At 37.6% G+C, this 15,256-nt stretch overlaps 1 protein-coding gene across 1 annotated transcript in view; it reads right to left on the bottom strand.

Moving 5' to 3' along the window:
* The window catches only part of LOC124286347 (SCY1-like protein 2), a 163,829-nt gene that overhangs the window by 36,316 nt on the left and 112,257 nt on the right, over positions 1-15,256 (bottom strand). Inside the window, exons 15-16 of the mRNA XM_046722711.1 lie at positions 11,273-11,364; positions 5,159-5,320 (exon numbers count right to left, since the gene is read on the bottom strand). Coding sequence (XP_046578667.1) covers positions 5,159-5,320; positions 11,273-11,364 — 254 coding nt within the window. The remainder of the gene's footprint in view (positions 1-5,158; positions 5,321-11,272; positions 11,365-15,256) is intronic.

The following is a 15,256-nucleotide window of genomic DNA, read 5'->3' as shown; positions in this document are numbered from 1 at the left end:
TTTATTGCATTTTTAATATTCATATATTATACTCTGTATATTGAGGCACAAGTGTCTCTCATAATTCCGTACGGAATGGCTCAACATTTTACTGTGAAATAACATTTTAAATTTAGCGATTTTTTAAAAATAAATTTTTGTTTTCTTTATTGAAAAAAGACGTTAAAGTATAAACAGATTAGGCCATTGGGAAGGAAAAGGTATTTTTCAAAGCACATATTTCATGTTTGTCCTCAGCGCCTCCTCTCTACGAATGATGTGACAATGAGCAAAAAACAGTTCCTCCACACTTATTTTATTTTGAGTTGAATTGTGGTGGTCAGGTTTTTCCAGAAATGTAACTGTGGTCCTAACCAATGTAAATCGATACGTTGTAAATGTTTTAAAGTGCTACTGAAGTGTAATAGCTTGTATGATAACAGTCTATCTTGTCCAAACAAATGAATTTTATCAGCATATACTCTGTACTCGCATCATATATTTGGTGTTCTCTTCATCAATAAAGACTGCCAGGGGGTTCATGAAATCCCTAAGCCAATATTTCAGTAATTTCATGAAATCCCTGGAAATTTTAGGGAATACATGAAATCCCTTGGGGTAACAGGGATTTCATGAAATCACTCTTTTAGAGATTACGTGAAATCCCTGGTTTCACACATTCCCTGTAACATATACATCCCCTTCTCTTCATGTTCCATTCCTGCTTGACAATGGTATCAAAATGTTGCACTCACGAAGTAAAGAAGTTGTTATCCATAAATTTGTTCAATATTGAGGATCTTCAGATGAATAATCATCCTGAGGTCCTGCTGAATCCTTCTTGGTGACCAGGAATACCAGAGAGAAAAACCTTGCTTGGGGTTGAAAGGATGCAACTCAATGACAGTTTTCTTGTCCAAGAGCTTGTCTAGGGATGGCTGTCATTTCCCCTGACAACTTGGGTTCCTGGAGCTCATACAATGTCCTACTGTCAATATAGGCCTGGGGTGTCCATCCCGCTAGGCCTGAAACCGTATCCCTGTAGAGACTGGCCTTTGTCTTGCTGTCTAGATAGCCATGGATCACCTGAATAGTATTCCTGCAATCTCCATCTTAATAGCTGAAGGATCATCAGCAGTAAAGGCACATTAGTCAAGAGCAGCGTTATCAGACTTCCTGAGATAAACCAACAGTTTGCTCCCTGAATACTGTTTATAAGCAGATCTCTTTCATCAATAATTCTCCGTTCCTTGATGGATATTTTCAATGCAAATCCTTGAAATCCTTTACCAAGTGAAGGTTATTTGACTGGTAAATCTCTGTTATCATTCAATCCTTGATGATCTTATTCTTCTTAGACTTGAATTATGACTGCAGGAGCAGGAGATCAGGTAAAGTTGATTCCGGAAATAGGACATCAAGTGCAGAGAATTTGCCAGCAAATCACAGTAAAATGTCTCTAATCAACAAAGGATGACTGTGTGTCTGTCAATTGCCACTATTCTTTTGTAGCCTGGCACAAATGGAGTATTCCACCAGATGACAATCTCACCTAGTGTGCATGCAGACAGAGCTGAACCTCTGTGGCCATGTGAATAAGGTGCCGATGATTTAAACTGGGTAATTTTATGGTCATTATGATTCAAATGTCTCTGTCATGGGCACAGTCATGTGAAGACAGATGGAATGACCAGTCACAGAAGTTGTGCTACATGGGAGAAATTCACTTGTGCCAGAATGAGTTCTATCTGAGTAATGCAACTGCTCCAAACCATCAACATTATGCTGTGATGAATTTATTTATGCAATGTGCTTGTTTCACAACTTAACATATTCCTGATTCTCATCTATAAATATAAAACTAGTATTCCATGATGAATATGCCATGGAGGCAATTTTACTGTTAATGTAAGGAATAATGGTTTTATAAATGATAAGCACCACCCAAAGTATAAGCATTAGTCTTTCTGAAAATATCTCTGTGTTTTAATGTTATCTACATGCCAAAGAATCGTCTCCCTCTGGCAGTAAATATGTTGACAATTCACTGTATTAATAAACTGTGTAATGTTAGCACACTTTCAAAGATGCCTTTACAACAGTAGCACAGACTGGCAGTCGCTAAACGAACACAGCTGTGACTGACAGTTAGTGCATTGGAGAAAATTATAGTTTCTTTTGCAGGTTCCAAAGTCCTGTTATCAATTATCAAGAAGTGGTGTATAAATATGACACATCACTGTACTCCATATAATCAACAGTTTAAAATACAGTCAATACAGACACTTAACAAGAGTTGTTGTCACCATTATCTATTCAATTGTTTTTATCTATTCAAATAAATGTTTGGGACGACTAAAGTATTACAAACTTGAAACAATCAACTAAATTTGCAGGGATGAATATGATATTTAGTAAATAGATGCAAAACCCATCTGTTAAACTTGTTACACTAAGTTTTCAATTATGTGTCCTTTTAATGCAACACATTCTTTCCAAATATTTCACCAAAGAAAGCACAGAACTGAGTAAATGAAGTTAATAATAATGATGTCAGGATGTCACATGATGTCAATAATAATTGTAAGGAGAAAGTTAGTTAAAGTTACTCATTTCTTGAAGTTTTAAAGACAGAATCAGACACCATTGCAATACACATTTAGTAAAAATGGCTAAGTAGTGACTATTTATATGGTTTTTAATACATCTCCTGTGATGTCCATATTAGAAATCATATTTAGGTGTCATCATGAATTGTGACAAGAATGTGAAGTTGCAGTTTCAATGGTCTAATTGTTTCTGAGTAGGTAATGTTTTTGTTAGAATTACGAAATTAAAATATACATGAAAAACAAACTCATAAAGAAATATATGTACACCAACTTTCATTACAATTTGGATCAAACAGAGTAATAGATTTATAAAATTTCTGCTTTCAGTATGGCCAAAGTACAAAGGTCAAATGAAGGTAATAGTTTACTTTTATCACTAAAAGTACACAATTAGCAAACTTTACTTTCAACATTTTTTCTCCATTTCTTCAATTCAAGGCGATGAACATGCGGGAAAACTTGCTCCTTGTGAGGTAGAAAGGTGGAAGAGATGATCCCAATAACTATCGTGAAATATCCTTACTAAACGTTATTGGAAAAATATTCACTATTATTATTGAACGATGATTAAGATCTTGGGTGGAACTAAACGAACTTCTTGCAGAATCTCAATCTGGCTTTCGTGAAAAGTATTCGACTATTGACAATATATTTACTCTTCAAGCACGCTGTAACAAATACTTATCCAGATCGAAGGGTCATTTCTACTGCACCTTTATAGGCTTCAAAAAAGCCTTGGATTTTGTTCCAAGAAAAAAACTTGTGTACCTGTTATTGCTAAAAGGGTGCCATGGGAAAGTATACAATATCCTCAATAATATGTATGACTCTGTGAAATCATGTGTAAAAATTAATAATGAAAAGATGCCACTATTTACAACAAACACAGGCGTTCGACAGGGATGTATTCTGAGTCCCTTGTTATTTATCTTCTTCATCAATGAACTTGTGAGTGAAATGTATTCTGTGTGTAAGCATGGTATTTTCGTCTCATCAGCTATTGAGGATCTGTTACTTCTTTTGTTTGCAGACAATGTTGTGACGTTTTCATATACTGTAATATATTTACAATGACAGCTTGATTGTGTATCAACCTTTTCTAAGAAATGGGGACTTGAAGTGAATTTGCAAAAAACAAACATAATTATGTTTAGAAATGGTGGCATAATCTCGAAAAATGAATCATGGATGATTTGCAGCAAATAAAGCGATTCTGGGAGAAACTGGACGATACCCATATACATATGTACACAAGTAAAAGCTGTCAAATACAGGATCCGACTACTAAGAATGAACGAATGCAGATATCCTCACCAATCCTATTTAATGCTGAAAAACTTAGATGATAAAGTAAAAGTAAATCGGACATCAGAAATAAGGAGTCTGCTATTTTCTTGTGGACTCTCACATGTATGGTTTTCCCAGGATGTCAGAAATGAAAATATTTTTATTTATTAAGTGAAGCAACGTTTAACTGATATATATGCTCAAACATGGCATGATGAAATTTCAAACACAACATATCTAGCTCATTTCCAGACTTAGGATATGTCCCCTCTACAGCCAGAATTCTGTATACCAGTAAAACATGTTGAAGATAAAAACCTCCAACGAGTACTATGGAAATTTAGAATATCTCTACACGATTTTAAAGTAAATATTGCAAGGAAGAGTAAAAATATTGACAATGTTAATATTATTTGTACAAATTGTAATGATTCCAGCATCGAGGATGAATTTCATGTCTTGTTCGCTTGTTCAAAGTATTCCGGTTTACAAAAGAAGTTGCCATGTCCATATCAAATTAAGAATATGTATACAATGACAAATGTGTTAAACTAAAAAAATGTAAATACCCCTAAATCAGTTGCAATATTCCTGAAACATGTTTTTCGTTTAAGATCCATCACGTGATTACATATACAGATAACTGTACATATGGCCATACTACTGAATAAACGATTGATTGATTGAAATCCGAAACCATTCACAGTGTCATGAAAGTTTTGATTATGGTACATTGTGTAGTATAATAAAACATGTGGTAATATCTTTCAGGGACAAAGGCCCTTTGAGCTTGTACACATCTCTATAGCATCTAGAGGGTTAAGACAATAAACTGTCCATGAATTTATTGTGTCACTGACATTATTTTATCATCATTTCTCAAACAAATTGTGAACTCTATGACATTCAATCAACAATCAATGTCCATGCAGCATGTTCAATGTCAAACAGTAATGAGGTAGAGGGAGGGCATAATAATAGGGAAGACTTTTAGTCACCACAATAGCCAAGATGGAAGGGTTAATACAGCTTTCAATGATCGGACAATAACTTACAGGCACAACCAATGGGCCCAGACTATGTGTGCTTGGTCTGCGGGGTCTATCATACTTGTCACGATCTTCTCCAAAACAGAAAACTCCTAGACTATGAGTACTTGGTCGTCGAGGGCGCTCCCCCCCTTCACCAAACATACTGATGGGTAATATACCCACACTATGAGTGCTTGGTCGACGTGGCCTCTCAGATCCACGGTAATGATATTCCCCAAATCCACTTACGGAGAATGGTCCAAGACTATGTGTACTTGGTCTGCGAGGTCGATCAGGACTATTGTCATCTGAAGTGATACTTATTGACGGGTGCCCTGTCCCAGGAGGAACCAAACTATGCCGGCGCTGGATGTCAAGAGGCTTGTCTAAAGTGCATGACGTCTTTTCATCCTGAAAAAATAAAATATTTGTATTTCATGCCAAACAGAAGCATCTCCACAATTATCTGATTGCCCCACAAACATGCCCCATGAACAATTTTTACTTTACAAAGTCATGTGACAGCTCACCATACCAACATCTACCTATATTCATCTTTGTTTCATAATGTTGTCTAATGCGGTACAATTTAGTAGTATCCCTCTAGCTTATAATGCATTGTTTAGCTCCATTTTCATGACATCCCTTTTGGTTCGACAAAACACATGACCAATGCATCACAACTTTGAAACAAGGCTACAGGCATCGTACCTTATAACAAAGTTATTATCTCAGGTTTCAGGCATCGTACCTTATAACAAAGTTATTATCTCAGGTTTCAGGCATCGTACCTTATAACAAAGTTATTATCTCAGGTTTCAGGCATCGTACCTTATAACAAAGTTATTATCTCAGGTTTCAGGCATCGTACCTTATAACAAAGTTATTATCTCAGGTTTCAGGCATCGTACCTTATAACAAAGTTATTATCTCAGGTTTCAGGCATCGTACCTTATAACAAAGTTATTATCTCAGGTTTCAGGCATCGTACCTTATAACAAAGTTATTATCTCAGGTTTCAGGCATCGTACCTTATAACAAAGTTATTATCTCAGGTTTCAGGCATCGTACCTTATAACAGAGTTATTATTCAGATTCATAACAACCTTGATTCAGAAAATTGTGATCTTGGCAAATGAAACCCGAACAGAACACGGACATACCACAGATGGTACACCTGAACAGGTGTAACTGCATATAGAAAGAACAGAACATATATCTTTACTTAAAGAATATCCAAACCAATATAATTGAACAGCTTTTTTGTTTTGCACTCTCTGATTATAATCAGTGTTTAGATACACAGATAAATCATATATGTCTGAATGCTTTTCATTCTTGTAATGAACACTTATAAGACCATAAAATCAATTGGAATGCAACTGCCAATATTATTGAGTTATAATACATGTTAGATTCTATGATTTTGAGAATGAATTAATATCTACTTTTAGTCACAAGTTTATAAAAACCATTCCAAAGGGATACCTACCTATATCAACAGACAAGACGTCTTAGTGTACAGGACAAACACTAGGCTAACCTTCACTGTGACATAGACCATACACTTATGCAAATCATGACTTTTACAATCTTGATCCTGTCCAAAATATGACATGCATAAATTTCATTGACCATTGAAAATTCTTCTTGATTTGGGCAGTAAATGATATTTTTCATCACATGCCAATATATCACATATTCTCAAATAATATAAATGAAAGATTTTTTAAAATGTCTTCCTTTCAGACTTTTACATCATTGACATACTAGATAGGGTTGTTGTAGCACATTTCGATGACCCTTCTCTGAACCCATGGACTAGGCTACATCCTGCACATGCTATTGGTGATTTCTCATGTCAAGAGTTAGTAGTAACTATACCTTGGCATGAGAGGAGTTCAGATCTCAATCCTATAGAGCATGTTTTGGGACATAATTGGTCACAGAACAAGTCAGAGAGGATATCCAGAACAAAGTTTTGATGTACTGGAACAAGGCGGCCCCCAATCAACAATGTCACATTCAACGTGTGATAATCTACGAGGAGGGTGAGGGATGCTATTGCAGATGGCGGATATTGACATTGTGCATGGTTATTGATACATGTTTTCTTGAGGACAGTATGCCAGAATCTTGAAAATGTCCACACTTGTTAACCTTATACAAATCATCACTACACAATTATTCAATTTCTTGCTATGTTTGCTTCGATTAATAAAATACAGTTTTCCTTTGTTTTTACATTTAAGTTTGTCATTCAATCATTCCTTGAGGTTTGCTTTATCCAGAAGTTGAATTGCGGTTCGGATAAGGTCCTTTGCTATGTTTATTTGTAATGGTAACATTCTCATACTAGAAAAAATATTGGGTTTTGTCATACTGTGTTCCATGTGTATATAAACTAAAGTACTGTCGGAAATGCTAGAAAAATGCTTTTTAGCCTTAATATCTTTATAAAGGTGATAAATGAACTATGTTGTCAATATATCAACTCGCCTATTGTCTACCTAATTTTTATTTCAATCGATTTAACCTTCCTATGCATTTAAAGGGCAGTTTACAGGAGAGAATTTGGTACCAAAACAGCAACTTAAGATTTTTTTCAGAGTTCAACAACAGAAATCTGAAATAGTCTTTACATTTATGCTGATCATACAGGTGGTGTAAAAATATGAATTAACGTTTTTCCTAAACAAATAACTGTTGAATGTTTGTGTTACTCTACTTAATTATCGTTTCTTTATTGAAGAAATATTAATATAAATGTTAAGTCTTGATAAATAAGTTTCCCGTCATGCATGCACATCTTTATCACAGCGTGCACTATGGCCAACGATTCGCAGTCGATTGTTGCAAAGGTTTATAGTTTTTTCTGCTTAAAAAAAAAGACAGAGGTAAACCTTTCATTAGTTTGGAAAGGGTTTATTACAGATCTTATAGAGCTGTTGGCATGTCTTACCAACAAGTTTACAATATTGTAAACAAATCAGACAAGACAGGGACCGTCTCAAATGCAAAACTGGGACGTGAAACCATCCTTGACAACTTTGACAAGGGAGTGCTTAGACGGGCGGTCTACAAACTTTATGAGAAGAAAAATATATATATTCTAAAGAAGCTACACCAGTGACTTCGTTAAATCTTTGGCCAATGTTCACAACTAGATTAAACTGACATCCATATTTTATCAATGAAATATACTGTTGACATGCAAAACATTTATTAAAACGTTGCACATTTCTACAATCAATCGATAAGATAACACAAGTGATAGGATTCTTTCCAATGTACAGTAATTCGTATGTTTATTTCAAAACAAACACACATACACAAATGATCCTTTACATAACCGATACGTAACGTACACATATTCAACATTTTGCAGAAAACATCTATTGAGATGACCCCTCCCACGAGCATGTGCTCAGGTGTCAATTTCACCTGTCGATACAGTATATGCTGATGACGTAACACAGGCACTTAATGTTTGTATCAAATAACGTCCCACTACCCCTTATTTTTCTAAGTTTTTGGTATTTTCATCAGTAAAAACACATTTCAGAGCATGTCTCAAAATTTATTCCCTCGGTCTACATTAGGTAGATGTTTCTTGAAGTGATATTTGTTATTTAAGTAAATGTAATACCTCTGAATTTTAAATATAAGTCAAAAAGCATTTTTCTAGCATTTCCGACAGTACTTTAGGCATCATTAATAAAGGGTCAAATGATATGTAGCACATGTAAAGAAAAGTTTCTCAGAAATAACAGAACTAAGAGTGTCATCATAATGTTTAATGTGTGGACAAACGTGACACATCATGACATACAGACAAAAAGTTCAAACAGCACTAGCAAACATCAGTTGTATACACCAACCACCAAATGAAAATAACAAACATGAAGCACTTGGTCATTCAATATGTGCACCCTCCTCGCGCATCCAAGACACAAGTGCACCTTGTTCTCATGCTCCATATCAAGTTCATAAAAAAAGCTTGTGGAATCGCATTCCATTCCTCTACTAGAGCTCTGCGGAGTCCTGGGAGATCCATTGGTGCTGGGTGACGTGTGGACTCATGTCAACCGAGTTCATCCCAGGCATGCTCAATTGGATTGAGGTCTGGCCAATATGCTGGCCGCTCTGCACCCTGCTGGCGTGTGCTGGCAATTAGGTGCCTGACTCTGAGGGTGTGGGTTCGAATTCCGGATGGGACTCAACCCCCAAAATGTACTAGAATCTGTACTTTACTGAGAAAGTGTAATCCCAAATATAACATATGTTACATGGTGATTTTTGTTGAGTTTGTGCGATCCGTTCATGGTGAGGCCGGAAACATTTGGGACACCCCTCATATCTCCAAAGAACATCATTTCACACTGCATTGTTTTCCTCTGTCGAAGAAAGGGAAATTGGTAGGCCCAGTTACAAAGCTGAATCCCCTGGTTTTCCAGAAAGAAGCATTTAACATGTGAGACATGTATCACTGCAGGAGGCATTCCACTCACATCAAACTCTGTGTAATATATACAGTAGGTGAAACGGCCATTGATACCTTTACCAGGCCAATTTGTACAAGTGAATGAGCATAAGAGTGAAAGAGAGTGACAGTGTTACAGCCATACCGGGACCATAAAAGGCTTATGCTTAAGAAACCTGTCTACAAAGGACAGTAAAATACTTCGACAAATCACAGGTTTATAGTTAACACTAATACATGTATATTTGGGGGGGGGGGGATGGGGATCCTCTCCTTTAAATCAGATACCATGTGGTCTCTGTTTAAATAAATTGAGATGTGTATATCTAGTAGTGCCTATGAATAATTCTAAGACTACTTATCAGGGATTTACCTTGTGCCCTGTATTTGAGGGTCCCTGGGACTCATGCTCTCAATTTTCAGGGGTCCTGGACTACAAAATGGGGGTGCCAGACTCTCAAATATCATTATAAATACTATGTTGTAATATTGTTGGAACTCAGTTAATGTTATTGTATTGTGTAACGTGATCATCACATTGTTGCAGTAATTAAATTACAAATAATACCATAACCCAGCTAGTAGCAGTAGTAGTATTGTCACTTGACTGGAAGTTTTACAGAAAGTATTTGGACTTTTTCTGCGTCCCTGTGGACACACTAATAAATTTTGTTGCATCCCCTGTCAATTTTTATGCTTATAGGACGCATGAATTCGCGTCCTGTAAATCCCTGACTTATAAAGGCAGTGCTCTTCATTGTGGAACGGTGTTCTAATTGAGTAACATTGTGTTGAGGGGCAGTGGTGTGCTGGTTACTGTATTTAGACTGGGAATAAAGAAGTCTGGAAGTTTCTACTCAGCAGGATCAACCACCCAGGAGACAGCTCAACTCCTCCTCCCACACTTCCACCAAGGGACAGTTGTACTAAAGATGTGGCCAGGGCCGAGTGAGGGACAGTAATTCTAGTGAGTTTAGGACTTTTCATCAGGATTTCTGAAGATAATGACAGTGTTATGAAATTTCTTGAGGAAGACATATTTGAGTATACTGAGAATTATAGTCGAAATACAGAGAGAATGAGGATCCTTATCAGATTGAATTTTTTTACACAGTACGCATTTCCTCTGAGACATAATTAATGAGGCTCATGCTAAACTATGTGGGATCAGGCAAAAATGTTTTTTTACGATTGTCCATTAACCAATTATAGTTGTGGAAGAGCTGTAGTAGATTAAAAGATGCTGATAGAAGAAAGTTGAATACAAGGTCAGTCCGAGTACAGAGGAAAATATGAAGGCTTATCAGAAAGCACCATGGGAATGGCAATTCAGGGGAGGTAACCACTGAGGATTGGATCATATCCAGGTAAGGATTACTTCCCCTTGATTTCTTTTAAACAATTAATCTAAGGGGGTCTGTAACACATCACCAAGTGAAGAGGAAATGGCTAACACAACCCAGAGGGAATGTTTATGCCTGTAATTGGAAACAAACTATTGTTAGTTTCTGTTTGATCGGGTTTTTTCAAAAGAAACATGGACCTTTTGCCAAGCTGCTCAAATTTATCGATTGAGCAAAGCCATGTATGTACCTTAGATGTACATTACACGAACAACTTACTTGTTGTTGTTATTCAACAGCTGAAAATATGAAATATACTCAAATCCAGGATATATATTTTAAATTACCAGTATGAATTATGTACTGTGATCAGGCTGTTCAAAGCAGCATTTAATACTAAAAGAACATGTCATGAAAAAGTAACTGTTTCTGACTTTCCTGTTCCTCTGCTTGAAGTTGTGAGGTTAAAACATGAATGTTTAGTATTTGACACTTTGGTCCTCGTGAGGTAATAAAGAAAGTAGTACAGATACATACCAAGCTCATTCCCAGTGACTGAATACTGTGGTTTCTCTTGTTAGTGACACTAACGTCTCTGTTGGATGTCAGAATTTCAGACACATTTCCACCTGGAAAAAATTATTCAGAGAAACATTTGAATCCAAATACTTGTTACTTAATAATAAGACATTTTCCAGTTGCTTCTAAACGAGTCTCAAAGAAAATATTTAGTGATGTTTATGTATTTCCCTTTACACAATCATTAGTTTTCCCTGTGTCATGTTCCCATAAAATATCCTGATAAAAGCAGTCTAAGTAAACTTAGGCTCAGTATTATTCATTACACTGCTATACTGAGTCTAACAAAACCTTGTGGAAGGTCACGTCAGGTAACCTTTAAGCAACCTATGACCATCCAATCAAAGGCGAGACGGTCGAACGGATTTAACCAATCAGACAACGGCTACTATTTAGGGTTCGACGGGACTTACAAAATGGATTTTCTCTTCCCCGGTCGCCAACACTGATCTCCCAACAAATGAAAAATCCGCATAAAACACTGATATTTGACCTGCTTTAGGGTTCCTGTTGACATGGTAATAATTAGCTAATATTTCCGCAAGTTGACATGCTTTAATACTGACAAAACGCTATTTTCAGCGAATGTTTACTCACTGCAGTGCATCACTAGGAACTGATCGTACGGAAAATAGCATTCGGAATCGTTCGGGTACAAACTTTTTCGAGGTAAAAGTTCAAAAGGTATGTGCGAATGTCCACTTTCACGATTTGGACAGCTGTGTTCTGATTGGTCAATTGGAAAGGTTACCTGACGCGACCTTCCACAAGGTTTTGTTAGAATCAGTATAGCAGTGTAACGAATAATACTGAGTCTAAGTTTACTTAGACTGTGATAAAAGCAATATATTTTTATATATCCTGTGATAAACCTGTGATTCAGTTTCCAAATATGCAATATCAAGACTCCAGTCATTTTGAAAACAATGAGAAATATAATAACAATAATAAATGATGATGATAATTTTAAATTTTTTAATTGTCCCAAGTACACTCTCTGAGGCCTGCTCCCAGCATTCCGTTCTCATCCTTCGTGTGTGTGTGTCTGTGTGTGTATCTATCCATGTGTGTGTGTCTGTGTGTGTGTCTCCATGTGTCTGTTTCCGTGTGTGCCTGTGTGCATGCGTGCGTGTGCGTGTGTGTGTGTGTGTGTATCCATGCATGTGTGTGTGTATAAGTATGCTCAGCATCATTAATGAAGTGTCAAGCTAATGGTAACACTATTTCTTAAAAGTTGTAAAATCTGTTTTTGTTTGAAATATATACAACTGAATGTTTTACAAACTTTCTTAACAGTGTGGAAAAACACATCACGCCATTGAAATTTTATTATTACGTTCTTGAATGTACCGATACATTCTGTTACAAATGGCACATTTTATATTCAAATTGTCAATATGCCATTGCCACTTAATGTAAGTGATTTGCACATGCAAGTCGCTCTATTCATGGAATGTGGGGGAGAATATTGATTTAATTGATTCAAACATATTTTATTCAGTGAAGAAAGGGATAAGGGACAAGTTATCCAACTTAGGTAACCATCTCCCGAAATACACATACATTGATGCTTTTTCACTGTCATTCACTGTTCAGGTACCTATTTGAAATCGCAGCTAAAAATGAGAGGTTTTTTTACACTTTGTCCACCACTAACACCATGTCACAGGCAGGCGCGTTTGAGATGGAGTAGACATCATGGCCACTGGAATCAACGTCAATGGTCTCGTGTGCTCTTCACAGATGAAAGCAGATTCAATTTTGTCCTTCCATGATGGTCGGCAGAGGATTTATTGTCGCAATGGGGAGCGAATCACAGATGCAACTGTGGCAACACATAACCAATTTGAGAGGGGGGTGGGTCATGGTTTCGACAAGGATAAATCCTACTGGTAGTACTCCACTGCACGTGGTGAATGGTAATCTTACCAGTCAGCGTTATCAGGACAAGATTCTGGCTCCTATAGCAGTACCATTCGTGCAAGCTATGCAAGGCTTTTATGGTCGACCTTCTTTACTGCAAGAAGACAATGCTAGTCCTCATATGACCCATATTCGGGGATCATTCCAAGAGGGTTTGAATGCATCCTATGTATATTCATACAGCCGTTGGGATACATTCCAACTGAAATTCGAGTGCTATTCGCAGCAATTGAACCGGACTCGTATCGCAGTCGAAATTCATTTCAAGCTTTCTTTGTGTATTCTAACGGCATTCTAATTATTCATACAGTATTCCAATTCATTCGAGCTGCATTCGTGATCTAGTACATTTGGAATGAGTAAGAATCATTTGAGCCGGGTTCGAAATCTAAAGGCTCAATCCCCATGATAAATTTTTGGAGATTCTCCATGTTCCTTTGTCTCGAGATGTGATGTCTGTTCATCTTTATCACCAGCGGCCTTTGAGTGAGTGAGTGAGTGAGTGAGTGAGTTAGTTTAGTTTTATGCCACATTCAGCAATATGGCAGTGGTCTGTAAATAATCCAGTGATCAACAGCATGAGCATCAATCTTGTTGACCAATGACATGTGTCAACCAAGCCAGCGAACCTGACCACCCAATCCCATTAATCGCCTCTTACGACAAGCATGGTTTACTCCAGATCACTTGCAACTGCAACTTAGAGCAGTCCTTGCTGACTACATCGGAAAGAAGTCATGAAGGGAAGTGCAGCTCGCCGTACATCAGCCTTACAGATTGCAACAGCCGTAAGGGTAATAGAGATCACATGGACCATGAAGATTACCAGGTCTCAGCAAGAGTTCCATTCATCTCCAATGATGATCAGTCAGCCCTAATGATGGTGTATGACTTTCTACCCTTGCAACCTGATTTAGACCAGAATGCTGGTGGTGATGTCTCCAGCCATACGGACCAGCCTAGCTGCAAGGACCACGCCCAGGCTAACCGCACGGTCCACACCACATACAAGGACCGTAGAGGGTTCTACTAGAACCATTACCACGGACTGTACACCAGCCATGGAGATACCTGCACAGACTGCATAGGTCTTCTGGTATGCTCTGGGGCACATCCGTTACTACCAGATGCACTACATGGACGGTATGGAGAGGTTTTAACAGCTCCAGCCATAAAGGTTTTTTCACACTGTAGACCGACTGGTAGTTAAGCTTAGACCGTATACTGCTACCTCGTCTTACAACATGGAAGATTTTTACAGGGCATTTTACAGGAACCAGAGTTTGATTTCAACAAAACAGGCTACAATTTAGCAGATAAGATGGCTGCTTTAGAAGTCTACTATCCAGATGCCATGCCACAGTTGTCAAATCAGGAGGAATTTGCAGTGGAGATCCAGCATCCGGAGGCTCCATTATTCAAAACTAGACATAAGCGCAAACTACTGCAGTCCTCTTTTCAAGCCAAGATTTTAAAGGACCTGAACAACACCATCAACTCTATGAAGCACCCGGATCATCTAGGCTGTTCGGCACTGTAAAGGAAGGATTCATACGCAATGGACAACAGAGATTTGCAGTTATCATTGCCCTCACTAGACAAAGGAGATTTTGGTGCGTCCATATGAGTCCAGCTGTTTAACGGCAATTGTGAAGAAGTGCTGTACATTCTCAAGTCTGAAGAAGATAGGAACTTTCCAAGAAGAAAAGAGAGTTTTACTCTCGGTGTCCTCTACAAACTTGAGGTTACTGCCAAGAAAGCCCTATCATCAGGGTATAGCAAGTCATCGTATCCCAACTGTATAGATCGATGCTCATGATGCTGCTCACTGGATTGTCTGGTCAAGACTCGATTATTTACAGACCAACGCCATATAGCTGGAAAACTGCTGAGTGTGGCGTTAAACAACAACCAACCAACCAACCAACCGACCGACCAACCAACCATCATGAGCTTGAAACTGAAAGTCAGGAAGGGAACTGCAGCTCGCAGTAACTGAAACTGAAAGCTATGAACTGG

This window comes from Haliotis rubra, unplaced genomic scaffold, assembly GCF_003918875.1.
Source record: "Haliotis rubra isolate DU_JTF1 unplaced genomic scaffold, ASM391887v1 Scf110, whole genome shotgun sequence".
Classification (NCBI taxonomy): domain Eukaryota; kingdom Metazoa; phylum Mollusca; class Gastropoda; order Lepetellida; family Haliotidae; genus Haliotis; species Haliotis rubra.
Note: the sequence above shows the minus strand (reverse complement) of the source record. Positions and strands in the feature narration are given on the sequence as shown.